Genomic DNA, 18,299 nt, shown 5'->3' on the forward strand with positions numbered 1-18,299 from the left:
CTCTTTCAGTTTAAACCATCATCTCTAGTCCTGTCACAACAGCCCCTGCTCAGAACTCTGCCCCAACTTTCTTACAAGACCTTTTAAATGGTGAAAGGCCACCAGAAGGTCTCCCTGGAGCCTTCTCTTCTCCAGGCTGAACACCCCCAGTTCTCTCAGCCTGGCCTCACAGCAGAGGGCTTCCAGCCCTCCCACTGTTACTGTGGCCTTGAGGACTGTTCCAACAGGTCCCTGTCTCTCCTGTGCTGAGGATTCCAGAGCTGGGTGCACACAGAGGTGTTCCTGCCCTAGAGGTTTCCCTAACTCTCCCTGCATTTAATAAGCACCTTGTGGACATGTGTAGGACATGGTGCCTCTCATTGAATTAATTTGTAATCAAGTGGAAGTGGTGTCTGTGTGTGGTGGGAAGCATGCAGAAGGTGATCCCTCTCCCTCAGCCCCCTAATTAGAGCTGAACAACATGCTTCTGGTGAGTCATGGTCTTTGCTGAGCCAACACCTCTTTTGTCTTTCTCATTGACCCTCTTGGGTCATGAAATCCATGGTCAAGACATGAATATTGATCTGGAGGCTGGTTGTTACTGTTTGTGGTGATTATGGTTGTTGGTGTTAATTAGAGGGGAAGGTTGGGGCACGTCAAGCCCATCTGCAGATGAGGATGGGATTGCTCTGCAGGGAGCACTGGCAGTGCCTCCTGAGGATGCTCCTGGCTCCAGGGGCCTTTGGGTTCTATGGGAAACTCAAATCTATTCCATTAGGGCAGAGTAGCTGGAAAGTTAACCAGCAGAAAAGGACCTGGGGATGCTGGTTGATAGCTGTCTGAACATGAGCCAGCAGTGTGCCCAGGTGGCCAAAAAGGCCACCAACATCCTGGCCTGGATCAGCAAGTTTGGCCAGCAGGAGTAGGGATGCGATTGTACCTCTGGGTTGGGCACTGGTGAAGCCATACCTTGAATACTGGGTTCAGTTTTGGGTGCTGGAGCAGGTACAGAGAAGGGCAACAAAGATGGTGGAGGATCTGGAGAACAGGGCTGGTGAGGAGCAGCTGAGGGAACTGGGGTTGTTCAGCCTGGAGAAGAGGAGGCTGAGGAGAGACCTCACTGCTGTCTACAACTCCCTGGAAGGAGGTTGGAGTGAGATGGAGATTGGCTTCTTCTCCCTAGTATCAGGTGACAGGATGAAAGGAAATGGCCTGAAATTGTGCCAGGAGAGGTTTAGATTGGAGATTAGGAGAAATTTCTTTGCTGCAAGAGTGGTCAGGGATTGGAAAAGGCTGCCAAGGGAGGTGGTGGACTCACCATGCCTGGAGGTGTTGAAGAAACATGTGGACATGGCACCTGGGGACATGGTTTGATGGCCACAGTGGTGTTAGGCTGATGATTTCACTTTGTGAGGGCTTTTCCAAGCAAAACACTCCTATGATTCCATGAAAAGGGAATTGTTTTCTTTCCCCTCACTGGTGGATGCAGCTGTGCTTGGCCAGTGGTGGTACATGAAGACTTGCTGCTGTGCTCTCAGAAATTGGATGCCACTTGTAGGCCCAGCAGTGCAGCAGCAACATCATCACCCTGGGAAGTGTCTTCCTGGGGTGCCACCAGCCCAGTCTGGAGCTGGATCTGGATGATGTGATGGAGGGGACATGGTGCCTTGGTCACAGGGGAGAGCTGCCTCAGCCACCTGGAGTGGGTTCTTGGAGGGTCTCTCCTTCTAGCTGGGTTTCTTGGCTCATCCAAGCACATCCCCTTTCCTTCCCCAGTGCCTGGTGGCATTGCCTCAGAGTCTCTCACCTTCACCCCTCTGGAGGACATGATATTCCTGAAGTGGGAGGAGCCAGTGGAGCCCAATGGTCTCATCACACAGTACGAGGTACACCCTGCTGTGGGGACAAGGGAGGGTCCCATCGAGGGGTATGCAGTGGGGGGGACCTTGGGCAACTGCTGCCCTCAAACCTTTTGTTTGTAGTGTGGATCCAGCCTGTGTTCATCCCCCTGCCAGCGGGGTCTGCCGCTGCTGGAGTCCTGATTTTGGGTCACCAGTGTCATCCAGCAATGGCGTTTCCAATGACCTTGCTGCTTTGATGCACCCCAAAACCTGTCTGCCTTCCAGGCTTCACCACCGTCCTCTCCTCTGAAGCCATCCCTTTAACCCCTTCCTTGCCCAGATGCAGGCCCGGTCCCCTCTCCCGTGGCTGCTGGTGACGCTCTGCCCTGTCCCTGCAGATCAGCTACCAGAGCATCGAGTCCTCGGACCCGGCGGTCAACGTGCCCGGCCCGCGCCGCACCGTCTCCAAGCTGCGCAACGAGACCTACCACGTCTTCTCCAACCTCCACCCCGGCACCACCTACCTCTTCTCGGTGCGGGCCCGCACCGGCAAGGGCTTCGGCCAGACAGCCCTCACCGAGATCACCACCAACATCTCCGGTAGGCTCCTTCGGGCTCCCTGCCTGCTGCTGCCCTCTGCACAGCTTCCCCTCTGGCAGTGCTGGAGTCCCTGGTGCTTTTCCTTGAGCTCTGGGGGCTGGACGCTGCACCTGAAGGATGCTGGTGCTGGTGGCAGCCATGCCATCAGTCCCCCCAAATCCGGGAGGGAGGGAAGGAGGGTCCCCGCAGTACACCCTGCTGCGGGGACAAGGGAGGGTCCCATCGGTACACCCTGCTGTGGGGACAAGAGAGGGTCCCATCGGTACACCCTGCTGTGGGGACAAGAGAGGGTCCCATCGGTACACCCTGCTGTGGGGACAAGGGAGGGTCCCATCGGTACACCCTGCTGTGGGGACAAGGGAGGGTCCCATCGGTACACCCTGCTGTGGGGACAAGAGAGGGTCCCATCGGTACACCCTGCTGTGGGGACAAGGGAGGGTCCCATCGGTACACCCTGCTGTGGGGACAAGGGAGGGTCCCATCGGTACACCCTGCTGTGGGGACAAGGGAGGGTCCCATCAGTACACCCTGCTGTGGGGACAAGGGAGGGTCCCATCAGTACACCCTGCTGCGGGGACAAGGGAGGGTCCCATCGGTACACCCTGCTGTGGGGACAAGAGAGGGTCCCATCGGTACACCCTGAGTCTGGGTCCCTGGCTGGGCAGTCTGACCAGCCCAGCACGTTGGGGTTGGTAATGAGCCTCCCTGCCAGTACTTGTGGTGGTTTGCTCTTGTCCATGGCTTTGCTGTTCACCACAGCAATGGGCTGAGATGAGCCCTGATGGGGCCACTGAAATGGCAAAGTCACACAAGCCAGACCCCAGCTGCAGCTAGCAATGACTTGGGAACCACAGGGACATGCCAGGTGTGATGGGGATCCCCCTCTTTGATATGGGGGTACTGCTGGGCTGCTTAGGGAGTGTTTCTGCCCTGGCTGTGGTGCTCATGCTCATTGTGAGAGGCGATTCAGAGTGGTGCTGTACCCAGGATGCATCTTGAGGCTGGAACATTTGGTCCTTCTGTGCCTGGATTCTGCTCTCATCTCCTCCCCTTGACCAGACTGGTGTTGACTGGTCAGGCACTGGAATAGGTTGCCCAAGGTGGTGGTGGAGTCACTGTCCACAGAGGTGTTTGAGGAACGTGTGCCCATGGCACTTGGAGACTTGGTTTGCTAGCCATGGTGGTCTTAGGTTGAAGGGTGGACTGGATCTTGGAGGTCTTTTCCAGCCAGGACAACTCTGTGGTTGCATGGTTGTGTGATGCCCCTTCTCAGCACACACCCAGGGGTCCTCTTTCTTCTATAGCTCTAACCCTTGCTCAAGACCTTGAGAGGGGTTTTGGTATTTGGAATGGTTTGCATGACACCCTTTGGTGATGCTTTGCCACGGGCAGGGCTGCTTGTTTCTCCCAGCAGAAAATGTGCAGCCCCAGGCAGATTCCCAGGGCCCAGGACTCACCCCTGCTCCCTTTGCAGCTCCCACCTTCGACTACGGGGACATGCCCTCGCCGCTGGGCGAGTCGGAGAGCACCATCACCGTGCTGCTGCGGCCCGCGCAGGGCAGAGGGGCTCCCATCAGGTATGCTGGGGCTGAGTAGGGTCAGACCTCTCTGCAGGGCAGAGGGGCTCCCATCAGGTATGCTGGGGCTGAGTGAGGGTCAGACCCCTCCACAGGGCAGAGGGGCTCCCATCAGGTGTGCTTGGGGCTGTGTGAGGGTCAGACCTCTGTGCAGGGCAGAGGGGCTCCCATCAGGTATGCTGGGGCTGAGTAGGGTCAGACCTCTCTGCAGGGCAGAGGGGCTCCCATCAGGTATGCTGGGGCTGAGTAGGGTCAGACCTCTCTGCAGGGCAGAGGGGCTCCCATCAGGTATGCTGGGGCTGAGTAGGGTCAGACCTCTCTGCAGGGCAGAGGGGCTCCCATCAGGTATGCTGGGGCTGAGTGAGGGTCAGACCTCCCTGCAGGGCAGAGGGGCTCCCATCAGGTGTGCTGGGGCTGAGTGAGGGTCAGACCTCTGCAGGGCAGAGGGGCTCCCATCAGCTATGCTGGGGCTGAGTGAGGGTCAGACCTCTGCAGGGCAGAGGGGCTCCCATCAGGTATGCTGGGGCTGAGTGAGGGTCAGACCTCTGCAGGGCAGAGGGGCTCCCATCAGGTATGCTGGGGCTGAGTGAGGGTCAGACCTCTGCAGGGCAGAGGGGCTCCCATCAGGTGTGCTGGGGCTGAGTGAGGGTCAGACCCCTCCACAGGGCAGAGGGGCTCCCATCAGCTGTGCTTGGGGCTGTGTGAGGGTCAGACCCCTCCACAGGGCAGAGGGGCTCCCATCAGGTATGCTGGGGCTGAGTGAGGGTCAGACCTCCCTGCAGGGCAGAGGGGCTCCCATCAGGTGTGCTTGGGGCTGTGTGAAGAACTGCTCCCTCCCAGCTAGGGGGACACAGCATGGACGGTGGAGGTCAAGCACCCAGGGAAGGGCAGGACCATGCTGTTTCTAAAGCTAACCTGTGCCTGGCCCTCACCAGCACCTACCAGGTGATCGTGGAAGAGGAGCGGCCCCGGAAGCTGAAGCGGGAGCTGCCTGGCCAGGAGTGCTTCCCGGTGCCGCTCACCTTCGACGACGCCGTGTCCCGGGGCTCCGTCCACTACTTCGGGGCTGAGCTGCCTGCCAGCAGCCTCACCGAGGCCAAGCCCTTCACTGTGGGGGACAACCAGACCTACAGTGGCTATTGGAACCCACCTCTGGAGCCCAAGAAGGCCTATCTCATCTACTTCCAAGCCATGAGCAACCTCAAAGGGGTGAGTAGCTGGGGGACCCTGCTTCATCTGGTTGGGGGGTGTCTGGGGTCCCTGTTTGGACCAGGCTGGAGCCAGCTGGGGTCTGGACCCCAGCTGGGGTCTATTCTGGCAAGAAAAAGTGGGAGAACCCCTTGCTGGTGCTGGGGATGGAGGAGCCCAACATCCACCACTCACTGTGGTGCTGGCCAGGACTCTAACCAGCACCAGTGCTGGGGAGACCACCTTCCTGGGGCTGATCCTGGGGTGGAAAAGGACCATTTGGGCACAAGACCTGTCTCTGTGTTACTGGGAGCTGCTGCTGGCACAGAAGCTGCTGCAGGGAAGCTGCCGAGTTCCTTGGTTGTCCTCTCCCTGCCTGCTGCTCTCTATTCTCCTGGTGAACTGGGATGAGTGGTAGGACCACCAGGACCCCCTGAGAATGCTTCTCAGCTTCACCTGCTCCAACAGCTCCCATCCCATGCTGGGCAGGATGAGCTGTGAAGGTGAAGCAGCAGGACTGCTGCAGCATCCTCATCCTGCACAGCTCCATCTTTCTGGAAGGCTGCTGGGTTGTGAATTGGTTCCTCAGCTCTGGGATGGTTCACACCTCACTGAGTTGTGATTAGAGCCCAGAGGGACAGGGAAGATCTGGGCTCTGGCCTTGCTTGGGCACTGCTGGATAATAGCTGGTGGTTTGAGGCTGGTTTAGAGCCTTCCTGCTGAGAGGCAATGGATTTGTCCTGGCTGCTGTCAGACATTGCAAGAAAGCTGGATGGTGGTTGTGCCAGATGGAGCGAGAAGCACAGGAAGCAAGAGCTGGTGACCTCGGGGAGAGCAGTGCTGGAGCTGGTTCTGCCCTGGGCAGGTTGCTGTCCAAGGGTGGATAGAGCAGCGTTGCCAGCCTGGTGTCCTGAGGGCCTGGAGGATGCTCAGGGAAGGAGGCAATCCAGCCAGAGCAGTGCTTTTTATTTTGCAACAGAAGTTGGATGCATGGAAAAATGGAAGATTTTAGCTGAACCCATCTCTAAAAACGTGAATCCTTAAAACTGTTGGAGATCTGAGCTGGAAGGTCTCGTGGCAGCCTTGGCAGGATGCACAGAGCATTGGAACTGGGGCTTGAAAACTTTGACTGATGACAAATGACCTCACGAAGCTCTGAAGGATGACCTGGGAGTGTTATCTGGTGACACACTGGTGATCTGCAGCTCTGCTGGGTCTCCTGGCTTCTTCTTTCAATGATGTTCAGCTTTACTGTCTCCTCTGTGTCAGGAACCTTGGCTTAACCTGCTGGATGCTGGTTTGGGGCATGCTGGGTGCAGTTCCTTCAGCAGCATCTCTAGGAACTCCTTCAGCTCAGCAGCACAAGTCATCTGCCAGCTCCTACCATGTGGGGGTCAAAGCATCAATGGACCAGCCTTGGGTCTGCCCAGCCTCTCTGGGAGCAGGGAACAGAGCCCCAGGGATGCTCCTCCCACACTGATCCTCCTTTTTTCCCTCCATAGGAGACTCGGCTGAACTGTGTCCGGATTGCTCGCAAAGGTGAGCCCTCCAGAACCCAGCTGGAGTGATCCCAAACAGGCTGAGGATCCCAGCCTGCAGCCACTGTGGTGGTCAGGGCCATGCTGGGGGGACATTGTTACCAGTGCTGCTGGTGGCTGGGGCGTGCATGATGGTTTCATAGACTCATAGAATTGCCTGGATGGAAAAGATCTTAAGATCATTGATTCCAACCATAACCAGCCCCATCCCACCTCTTTATTCTTACTGTCCATGACATCTAGGGATGGTGCTCAGGGATATGATATAGTAGTGGCCTTGGAAGAGTTGGATAATGGTTGGACTTGATGGTCTTAGAGGTCTTTTCCAGCCGTGGTGGTTCTGTGATTCTGTGTCTCCCATGGTTGAGTTTTTCCTCTGTGCTGTTGTGGCGGTGGTGGGAGGCTGGCGTTGGTGGTGCTGGAGGCTGAATCCAGGCATGGACAAGGTTAGGTTGGGCATGATGAAGGGTGGCACAAAGGGACCATCCTCCCTCATGGGAGCTGAGAAAGAGACTTGCCCATGGACATAGCATGGCACTGGAGAGCCCTGTAACACCTCATCCCATGGGACAAATCCTGGTGTTTTCCTGTGTGGTGTTGCCAACCCCTTGGAGCTGTGTGTTGACCCTTCCTGCCTGTCCTTGTCCCCTGGCAGCTGCCTGCAAAGAGACCAAACGTCCCTTGGAGGTGTCCCAGCACTCAGAGGAGATGGGCCTGATCCTGGGCATCTGTGCTGGAGGGCTCATTGTCCTGATCATCCTCCTGGGAGCCATCATCGTCGTCATTCGGAAGGGGTAAGGAGAGCTGCTGTCGGGGCTGGCGCCTCCCTCTGGCCCCTCCTCCCAGCTCAACGCTTCTCCACCTCCCCAGTGCTAAGTGAGAGTTCCTGGTGCTGGCACTGCTGTGCTGGGCAGGCTCCAAACTCTCCCTTGAGCTGTGCCTCCATGTGCTTGTGCATCCCCCCAGGCACGGTGCCCTCCTCCTTCAGTGACACCAGGCACGGTCAGGAGGCACTGGGGATGCTGGGGACCAAGGAGCAAAGTCCAAGGGACATCCCTTTGCCCCTGGGGCTCTGGAACTTCGTGCTACTGTCCATCTCCCTTGTAGTTTTCAATCTTTTGCCTCTTCCTGCTGCTTCCTGGCTTTGTGCTGCTCTGTCAATACTTCATTGATGGAAATGCTTCTGACCAGGACCTCGGAGGGGCCCTGGGCTGGTGCTAAGCCTGACTGTCTCCATCCTGTGAGCTTTCCCTCAGCTGGTGGACCTTGGGGTGTGCAGCCCTGCACCTCTCCACATCAGCATTACACAAATCAGCTTGATCAGCACTCAGATGTTGTCTCTGGGCCTCCCTGCTGCCTTGGCCAGCCCAGGGCTGGATCCAGCCACGTGAATGTTGCTGTCTGGGGTCTACTCGTGCTGGCAGCTACTGTTGGGATGGGTTGGGATGGGGTTGGGATGGGGTTGGGATGGGGTTGGGATGGGGTTGTGAGAGTTCCATTTCATCCTGCCAGCACTCCTGCAGACAGGGAGGAGGGAAAGGCATTTTCACTGTCACCACTCTGCCAAACCCTGCTGAGAAGGCAGGGAGGGAGCAGACCCCTGGGAATGCTCAATTCTGGGGTGATGGCCAGAAAACAACTTCCATCTGTGGCTCTTGCCTGGAATGTGGTGCAGTGTGTCCTGCTGAAATACCTGGGCAGTCCAGCTGTTGTCCTGGGTCCAGGACTGGGCAGGGGGCTGCTGGTGGCTGCCCACCTTGGGGTGCAGGTGCTCAGACTGTCCTGCATCACCCTGAGCTTGTTTAAATGGGCAGCCACCAGTGACATGTGAGGGACCCCTGGCTGAGAGCGTCCAGCCGACTCTCTGTGAGAGGCTGAAATTTGGGTGCGCGCTGGAGGAGAGGTTTTGCCAGGACTGACAGTCTCTGGGGACCCCCAAACTGCTCTCCCACCCTCTGCTTGCTGCCACAGCTGCAACCATGGCCATCAGGATGAGCTTTCACTCGGGCAGCTCAGTGGGGTGGGAGGGAGGAGGGTGAGGGCTTTTTGGGACACTCATCCCCAGGAGCGCTGGGGATGCGGCTGCTGCTTTTCAGTTGGGCTCAGTGCCCTGGAAAGCTGCTTCTTACATGGGGCTGGAGGCTGTGTTGAGCTGAGCTGGGGGGGCTCTTAGAGCAGGGGAGAAAGGGCAGCCATTAAAGGCCTTCCCCATGCAGGGCTCAGGATGATGGGAGGAAAGAACGTGAATAGCTGGGGGGAGAGAAAAATAGCAGGGCACAGCCTCGGCCCCGCGTAAATCTGCAGAGCTCTTGATGGCTTTGTTCAGCCTGAAAGGTTCTTTGCTGCTGAACGCTGAGGAGTGAGGCTGGGAGATCCCTGCCAGGGCTGTGGCACTGCCTCATGGCTCCCTGCCTGCTGCTGCCCAGCCATGTGGCATCAGATCTGTCCCTGAGGTGATGTGGCCCTGGAGGTGTCCCTGCTGCCTGCAGGGGCATTGGGCAAGATGACCTTTGAGGGTCCCTTCCAACCTGATGCAGTCTGTGAATCTGGTGGAGCAAGGACCTGCAGTTCCTGGGGTGTTTTCAGAGTGGTGGTGTGGATGGGAAGCCACCAGCGTGGCTGCTCCATCCCCATTGCCAGTGCTGTGAGGCAGGAGGAGGAGCAGCTTGGCTTCAGCATCCCAGGCTGATCCTGCTGAAGGGCAAACCAGAGCCACAAATCAGAACCTGGTGTCAAGGGCCCTGAATTTGGGGCTGATGGGAAGCTGGGACGAGCTCATAAATCTCCTCTGGAGCGCCTTGCTGGTGGAAAAACACTGATGTGGTGGAGGGGAAATGCACCACCAGAATGTGCTCACCTCTTAAGAGCTGGTGCACTGCAAACGTGATGTCCTCACCCCATCTTCCACGCTGGGCTTGCCTGGCCCCTGAGCAACTCCCTCTGTTTTGGCCACATTTGCTCTTCAGGCACTGTGCAATAACCTCTTGGATGAGGGTACCATGGCCACCAAGCTGGTTCTTGGGCTCTGCTGCTGGGACACCTACTCCTGCCTGGAGTAAACAACCTCCAGATGTAAACAAGGAACCAGGTTTCCTTCTGGTACATTTAATTGTCCAGCAGCTGAGCTATCCCTAATCCCCAACCAGCTCCCTCCATTTTAGCCACACTTACTCTTCAGGCTTTAACACTGTGCAGTAACCTCTTGGATGAGGGTACCACGGACACCCCACCACCCGTGTGGGGGCCCTGTGAGCTGGTGCTTTGGCTTGGGCACCCCGCGGGCAGCTCTGCTGCTGGGACACCAGCTCCTGCCTGGAGTAAACAACCTCCAGATGCAAACAAGGACCCAGGTTTCCTTCTGGTGCCTTTAATTTTCCAGCAGCTGAGTTGCCCCTAACCCCTCCCTGTGCTGGAGAAAAGCTGCTTATGCAATTTTTCGCTGTTCTCTTTGTTTGCACGCTTGCCAGGAGGAACTACTATTCTTATTCCTATTACCCGTAAGTAATTGTCATTCTCTGTCTCCTTCACCCTTCCTCCCCTCGCCCTGCTGCTCCAACAAGTCCTTTTCTCTGATGAGTACATTTTAAGGGCTTCTTTGGCTCGGGGATAATAAGGCTGCTGAGCCTGGGAGAGACTTCAAGGAGAAGGGTCGGTGACTCCAGGATGAATGCGGGATTTTGGCAGCGTCTTGCGGTGTCCTGGCCCCACTGAGATGCTGACATGGGCTCACAGCTCCTCTTCAGCCTTCCTCTGGCTTAATCCCTGCTCAGGCTTCTGGGATGCTGCCTCAAAAAACAAATCAGTCAGGGATTATTTTTTTTTGTCTAAATGTCTTGAATTTAGGGTGTGAGGTTCTGTTCCAGCAAGAGCTGCTGGGCTTTCCCTGCGTCTTCGTTAGGTGCCTGGTTGGGGGAGAAGCCCACCCTAGGTGCAGGGGGGGGAAAAGCCTCCCTGGTGGGTGCTGAGCACATGTCAGTCAGGGCTCCAGCCTGTGGTTTGGGATGGATTTGGCTCCCAGGCATGGGTTTAGAATCATGGAATGGTTTGGGTCGGAAGAGACCTTTAAGGGCATCCAGTCCAACTCTCCTTGCCATCAGCAGGGATGTTGCCACTAGAGCAGGTTGCTCAGAGCCACAACCAACCTTACCTGGGATGATTCCATGGATGGGGCCTCTCCCACCTCTCTGGGAAACCTGGGACAGAGTCTCACCACCCTCAGTGTCAACCATTTTCCCCTTCTCTCCAGTCTGAATCTCCCTCTTGTAGTTCAAACCACCACCCCTTGTGCTGTCACAACAGGCCCTGCTCTAAAGTCTGTCCCCAGTTTTCTGCTCAGCCTCTTTAAGTACCAAAAGTCTACCAGAAGGTCTCCCTGGCACCCTTCTGTTCTCCAGGCTGAACACACCCAGCTCTCTTGACCTGTTATCACAGCAGAGACTATCTGGCCCTCTCATCCTTGCTGTGGCTTCTGAATCTGCTCCAAAGAAGGACAAAAATCTGATGAAGGTCTGGAGAACAAGTCTGATGAGTAGCTGAGGGACCTGGGGTTGTTCAGCCTGGAGAAAAAGAGGCTGAGGAGAAACCTTCTGGCTCTCTACAACTCCCTGAAAGGAGGTTGGAGCCAAATAGGGGTTGGTATCTCCTCCCAAGGAACGAGGGAGAGGATTAGAGGAAGCAGTATCAAGTTGCCCCAGGGGAGGTTTAAGTTGAACATGAGGAATGATTTATTCCCCAAAAGGGTTCTCCAGCCCTAGCCCAGGCTGCCCAAGGCAGTGGTGGAATCCCCATCCCCGGAGGGGTTTCAAAGCCATGGAGATGTGGTTACAGATGTGGTGCTGAGGGCCATGGTTTAGTGGTGACCTGGCAGTGCTGGGTTAAGTCTTGGAGTGGATGATCTGAAAGGTGATTCCAACAAGTCCATGTCTTTCTTCTGCTTCTTGCACTGGTGCTGTACAGCACAGGGATGCAGGAGGGGGTGTAGGAGGGTCGATGTTGCAGTGAGGAGGGATGGGGTGATAGGTGGGTAAGGCCTGAAGGAAAGGGACTAGGGGGGAGCTGGGGCCGCCCTCTGCAGTGTCAGCTGGGCAGAGCCTCCACTTCCCCAAGGACCACTCCTGGATGTTCCTGGGCATTCTGGGGAGGGAACAGTGAGGATAGGCAGCTGGAGCTGCTGCAGCCAGCAAAGGGTGATCGCTGTGGGGCTGTGGCTGGCTTGGGGCACCAGAAAACCAAAGCTCAATGATCAATGTCTGAAACAATGCAACCTGCCCCCCAGAATTATCCCAGCCTGGTAGCTCTGGGTGAGGGCAGCCTTGCTTATGGCTGCTTCTCCCTCCTCCTCCCCTGCAGGAAGCCTGTCAACATGACCAAAGCAACCATTAACTACCGCCACGAGAAGACTCACATGATGAGTGCCATCGACAGGAGCTTCACCGACCAGAGCACGCTGCAGGAGGACGAGCGCCTGGGGCTGTCCTTCATGGACACTCACAACTACAGCCACAGGGGTAAGGCTGGGCAGCCATGGCATCCTCCCCTCCCACCCAGAAGGACAGGATACAGTGTTAACCAGGTTGGAAAAGACCTTCAACATCATCCAGTCCAACCTCTCACCCAACACCATCCAATCAACTAAACCATGGCACTGAGTGCCTCATCCAGGCTCTTTTTAAACACCTCCAGGGATGGTGACTCCACCACCTCCCTGGGCAGCACATTCCAATGGCCAATCTCTCTTTCTGCAAAGAATTTCTTCCTACCATCCAGCCTAAACCTCCCCTGGCACAGCTTGAGTCTGTGTCCTCTCCTTCTGTCACTGGCTGCCTGGGAGAAGAGACCAACCCCCACCTGACTACAACCTCCTGTCAGGTAGTTGTAGACCCAGCCACCACACGCCCTCCCCACCCCCCAATCCCTAAATATTCCAGAAACAGCAGAAATGCTTCTCCAAAGCTCAGGTGTTGCAGCTGTCTTAGCCTGGTGTGTGTGGCAGCTGCAGGGTTTTCCTTGTCCTGTCTGAACCTCCAAGGGCACTGAGCTCCTGAGTGTCTGTGGTAGCTTTATTGTCATCCAGGTTTTGCTGAAGGACAAATGCCTGTGGAGGCTTGAGCTGGGTCTTTGCACCTTGGCACTCAATGCAAAGATCTGAACTTGTGTCTGGGTGGCTCAAGGCCATTTGTGGGCTCAAATGTTGGCTGCAGCCCCTTGAAGCTGCTGGAACCTCCACTCTTCCTTATGCTGAGCTTGTGGCTCAATGAATTGAGGCCATTTGTTGGCTCAAACATTGCCTGCCAGTCCCCTGGAGCTGGGTAGAATCCCAGATCTTGCCTATACTGAGGTTGGAAACTCTGCACAGGGCTTCACCCAGCACACCAGTACGGCTCAGCTCTGCTCCTTGACCTTGCAATGCAAATATCTGAGCTTGTGTCATGATGAGTTGAGGCTGTTTGTGGGCTCAGGTGTTGCCTGCAGCCCCTTGAAGCTGCTGGAACCCCAACTCTTCCTTATACTGAGCTTGTTGCTCGATGAGTTGAGGCTGTTTGTAGGCTCAAACATTGTCTGCAGCCCCCTGAAGCTGCTGGAACCCCAACTCCTCCCTGTGCTGAGGCTTGGAAGCTTTGCCCTGGGCTTCACCCAGCGCACAGCTGCTGGAACCCCAACTCCTCCCTGTGCTGAGGCTGGCAGCGTTGCCCTGGGCTTTTCCTGGCACACATCTGCTGGAACCCTAGCTCCTCCCTGTGCTGAGGCTGGGAGCGTTGCCCTGGGCTTCCCCCAGCACCCCAGCAGGGCTCAGCTCCGCGGTGTTGTGCAGAGCCCTGGGCTCCCGAGGGTTAAAGAAGCAGGGTGTTGACACGGGAAGGAGCCTGATAATTTAACACCCACTGGAGCACGCATGGCTGCGCTGATTTAGTTGTAGAATAACTGGCTGGATGCCCCAGTTTCCACCATATGCTAATAACATCTGCTACAGTAGCTCCAAGATGCTGCTTCCACACGGCTCGGCCCCACCGGCTGCCGGATGAATGTGCTCCCCGGCATTGTCTCGTGGATAATAGAAGCCCAGAGGGCAAACTTCTCCTCCTCGTAATACAGCCAGCCAGGGGGATTATTTCTCGGTTAATGTCCTTGAAAGGCTCAAAGCCTGGTGGGTCTCTGAGTGGGGTGAGCTGGAGCTGCTGCTGCTGCTCCTCGGTTTCCTCAGGGAGAAGCAGGCTGAGGGGCTGGATCCTGCTCCTGCCCTCTTGTTTGTGCTGCGGCAGGATGCTCCTCAGCCTGCTGCTGGGTGGAGGGTGGAGGAGATGTGGCTGGTGAAGGGCCTGGAGAACAGGGCTGGTGAGGAGTGGCTGAGAGAACTGGGGGTGTTTAGCCTGGAGAAGAGGAGGCTGAGGGGAGACCTTCTGGTTCTTGACAGCTTCCTGAAAGGAGGTTGGAGTCAGGTGGGGGTTGGTGTCTTCTCACAAGGGTCAAGCAACAGGACAAGAGGAGATGGCCTCAAGTTGCACCAGAGAAGGTTTAGGTAGCCCGGGAGGAACAATTTCTTCCCCAAAAGGGTTGTCAAATCCTGGCCCAGGCTGCCCAGGGCAGTGGTGGAGTTCCCATCCCTGGAAGGATTTAAAACCCATGGAGATGTGATGCTGAGGGGCATGGATTAGCGGTGACCTGGCACTGCTGGGTTAATGGTTTCACTGTGTAATCTTAAAGGTCTCTTCAACCAAAATGGTTCTATGATTCTCTGTGGGGAGCTTGGGCTCTGCCATTGCTGGGGATATCCTCTGCTGTGGCCACCCCCTGCCTGTGAGCATTGTTAATTAGCAAAGATAGATGAAGGAGCTACTCCATCACTGCCTGGGGGCTGCTCCCTTCCATCCTCATGGCACCTTGCAGCCACCTGCAATTAGTTTTTCATTAAACCCAGTGGTCAGTGTGCCTGTCAGCCATGCCATGGGGCATGGTGTCACTCTCCCAGGCTGTCCCCTTGCTTCAGCCATGTGTTGGCAGCCTGGAGGGGAGGTGTTTCTGGATGCAGAGATTGGAGCATCATCTCCTTGGGGACTGTGATGCCTGATGGAGACCCTGATCTGTGCATGTGGGGCACCCATGTTGCACCCACTTTGCAGGGGCAGCCAGGAGGGGCAGGCAGGGGTTGAGGAGCTTCTCTGAGCCTGGGAGCTTGGTGAGCAAGGTGAGAGAGGTGGTGTTTGGAAACGTTGTTAAGGGAAACAGCATCCAGGATGCACTATCATGCAAAATTGCTTCCCAGCACCGTGTGGACAGTGCTCCAGGCTGGATGCTGCAGGATCCTACATAGCTTGGCAGCAGCAGAGGGCATCAGGTGTTGTGCAAACTCAGACAACAGCATCACACGGAATCCTGGAATCCCAGCGTGGCTGGGGGGGATGAAAGGGACCTCAGGGGATCGTTCAGTCTAACCCCCTGCTAAAGCAGGGGCAGCCAGAGGTGAGGGCTTTGCTGCTCTCTCAGCACCTGGTTCTGCCTCCTGTTGTGCAGGTGACCAGCGCAGCAGTGTGGTCAATGAGTCCAGCAGCCTGCTGGGGGGGTCCCCTCGCCGCCAGTGTGGCCGCAAAGGGTCCCCATACCACACGGGGCAGCTCCATCCTGCCGTGCGCGTGGCTGATCTCCTCCAGCACATCAACCAGATGAAGACAGCAGAAGGCTACGGCTTCAAGCAGGAGTATGAGGTGAGAGCCTCTAGTGCTGGTGTCCTGGGGAGGCTGGGAGGTGGGATGGACAAGGTGGCATGGGCTGAACCCAAGTGCAAGGAGAAAATGCTCCAGTCTCAATCTCCCCTTTTCCAGCTCAAAGCCATTGCCCCTTGGCCTATCGCTATGAGCCCTTGTCAGAAGTCCCTTCCTGACAGATAGGAGATATTAGACTCAGGAAGGAATTCTTGACAGTGAGGGTGGGGAGACACTGGAGCAGGTTGCCCATGGAGGCTGTGGCTGCCCCTCCCTGGAGGTATTCAAGGCCAGGTTGGATGAGGCCTTGAGCAACCTGGGTTGGTGGGAGGTGTCCCTTCCCATGGCAGGGGGCTTGGAACTGCCTTTTCTTTAAGGCCCCTTCCAACCCAAACCATTCTGTGATTCCACGATGATGCCAGGGGGAGGAGGGAAGTCCCCTGCAAGAGCTGTTGGCTGCATCATGCCCATCCCAGCTGGCTGAGCCTGGCGTGTTTGTAACGTAGCTGCTCCTCGGCGCAGCGCAGCCAGCAGGGTTGATCTCTCCACTCCTCAGTGTCCCACAGGTCTGGCCACTGAAATTTCCCACTGAAATCCCTGTTTAGTGCTTTCCTTGTTTCAAGTGCAGGAGCTTTTATGTTGTTGTTGGGGTGGGGTTTTTTTTGCACGCCCCCCCTCCCGTCCCCCCCACCCCTCTTTCCTGTATTGGCCAACCCAGGGCTTTGCTCTGATCATTAGTGCTCCTTGAAAAGCTGCTGTATGTTCTTGGAACTAGTCATTTGAAAGCACTCAGATATTACAGGAGGGGAGAAAACATATAATTTCCTTCCACTTTCCTCCTCTTATGCCAATCTGGGAATGTTGCTGTTATTACACACAAACCTATTCTGTGCTGGGGAGAGAAAGGGACCGGGGAGGTTCAGAAAAATCCTCACAAGCAACCCTGGAAAAAATCAGAAATAAGAATCAAACCAAGCAGGCTGCAATTTGCTGGAAAATGGAGCATTTTGTGGATGTAACAGAAGCATGGAGCTGGTACAGCGTGCTGTGGAGGTGGAGGACCTGGGTTTGGGCGTGGAGGAATCACCCTGCCTGCCCTGCTTCCCAGGGAGCTCGTGGGACTGGGGACGGAAACCCCACAGTCCTGCCCTCAGGTTGTGATGGCCACGCTTAACAGGAACCTGCAATTGTTGCTGGCAGGCCAGAAGGCAGCTGTGTGCTGGGCTGCATCACAAGCAGTGAGAGCAGCAGGGTGAGTGAGGTGATTCTGCCCCTCTGCTCTGCTCTGCTCTGGTGAGACCTCACCTGGAGCACTGTGTCCAGTTCTGGTGCCCCCAGGACAAAAAGGACATGAAACTGTTGGTCCAGAGGAGGCCACGAAGATGATCAGAGGGCTGGAGCACCTCCCTGTGGGGACAGGCTGGGAGAGTTGGGGCTGTTCAGCCTGGAGAAGACTCCAGGGAGACTTTAGATCAGTCTTCCAGTTCAAGAAAGCCAGGAAGGAACTTTTTGAAAGGGCTTGTAGTGACAGGATGAGGGACAATGGCTTGAGCTGGAAGAGGGGAGATTGAGACTGGAAATTAGGGAGAAATTCTTGACAGTGAAGGTGGGGAGACACTGGAACAGGTTGCCTAGGGAGGTTGTGATGCCCCCTCCATGGAGGTGTTCAAGGCCAAGTTGGATGAGGCCTTGAGCAACCTGGGCTGGTGGGAGGTGTCCCTGCCCGTGGCAGGTAGATTTGAACTGAATGATCTTTTAGGTCCCTTCCAACCCAAACCATGCTGTGAATCTCTGACTGCTTTCCTTACAGAGTTTCTTTGAAGGCTGGGATGCTTCAAAGAAGAAAGACAAGACCAAAGGGCGACAGGATCATGTGTCCACATGTGAGTGACCTCAGCAAAGGCTTAGACACCCTGAGCACCCTTCTGAAAGGCTTTGGGGGGCGTTTTTGTTTGGTGTGTGGTCTGTGGCAATGAATAAACTGCTTGGGTTGGTTGGTCAAGGGCAGCAGAAAGATCCTTGCTCAATGGGAGGGTCTCAGCCTCAGAGCTCCTGTTGGGCATCAGACACCTGAACAAATAGGAGGGCTTGGGCTGGATATCTCTTGAGGATGGAACATCTTGGGGTGATAAAATCCCCATGATATTCTGGGTGGTTCTGGAAGGCCCCAGATAACCAGGAACATGTTTTCTTGTATAGACTTAGAAGAAACTGCAGCTTGGGAGCTGCACCTTGGGAACTTCTGGTGTGGGCATGCAGGATGAGTTTGTAGGACAGAAGACTGGGGAAGGGCTTGAGCCCAGCAGAGAGAGGATGCTTCCCACCAGCTCCCTCCACAGTCAGGGCTGCTTTGCTCCCTGCTCTCCAGCGATGTTCTCACAGGGATGGAGACACCATCTTTGGAAAGACCTCCACCAGCTTCTGCTTATTGCTCCTGAATCATAGAATTATAGAATCAATAAGGCTGGAAAAGACCTCAAAGATCATCAAGTCCAACCTGTCACTCAAGACCTCATGACTACAAAACCATGGCTTCAAGTGCCACGTCCAATCCCTGTTTGAACACCTCCAGGGACAGTGACCCCACATGTCCCACCAGCCTTCATTTTCAAGATTGCTGGTGCAAAGCAATTGCCAATGGAGCCCTGGGGCACCCTGTCCTCGTGCTTGCCCCTCTGGGTACTGATGGTCCCTTCTCCCTTTGCTCTCCAGACGACCGTCATCGTGTGAAGCTGCACCCACTGCTGGGCGACCCCAACTCAGACTACATCAATGCCAACTACATCGACGTGAGTGGGGACAGTGCCTGTCTCTGGGGGGGGGCTGGGCTGCATCAGGAGCTTCCTCTGCACCCTCTGGTTTGTCAGGGTCTGCCCCTGA

General features: G+C 56.1%; 1 protein-coding gene across 4 annotated transcripts in view; it reads left to right on the forward strand.

The window, feature by feature from the left end:
- PTPRU (protein tyrosine phosphatase receptor type U) overlaps window positions 1-18,299 on the forward strand; it is a 73,569-nt gene that overhangs the window by 30,822 nt on the left and 24,448 nt on the right. For 2 of the 4 annotated variants that reach the window (XM_068159404.1, XM_068159405.1), the window contains exons 9-19: window positions 1,756-1,865; window positions 2,219-2,420; window positions 3,895-3,997; window positions 4,933-5,206; window positions 6,688-6,724; window positions 7,379-7,517; window positions 10,191-10,220; window positions 12,073-12,230; window positions 15,232-15,422; window positions 17,230-17,302; window positions 18,132-18,208. In XM_068159404.1, the coding sequence (XP_068015505.1) occupies window positions 1,756-1,865; window positions 2,219-2,420; window positions 3,895-3,997; window positions 4,933-5,206; window positions 6,688-6,724; window positions 7,379-7,517; window positions 10,191-10,220; window positions 12,073-12,230; window positions 15,232-15,422; window positions 17,230-17,302; window positions 18,132-18,208 (1,394 nt within the window). The remainder of the gene's footprint in view (window positions 1-1,755; window positions 1,866-2,218; window positions 2,421-3,894; window positions 3,998-4,932; window positions 5,207-6,687; window positions 6,725-7,378; window positions 7,518-10,190; window positions 10,221-12,072; window positions 12,231-15,231; window positions 15,423-17,229; window positions 17,303-18,131; window positions 18,209-18,299) is intronic. The other 2 variants (XM_068159406.1, XM_068159407.1) reach the window with 1 other exon arrangement.

Source organism: Melanerpes formicivorus, unplaced genomic scaffold (assembly GCF_026170545.1).
Source record: "Melanerpes formicivorus ecotype bairdi unplaced genomic scaffold, bMelFor1.0.p_v2 SCAF_45, whole genome shotgun sequence".
Lineage (NCBI taxonomy): Eukaryota > Metazoa > Chordata > Aves > Piciformes > Picidae > Melanerpes > Melanerpes formicivorus.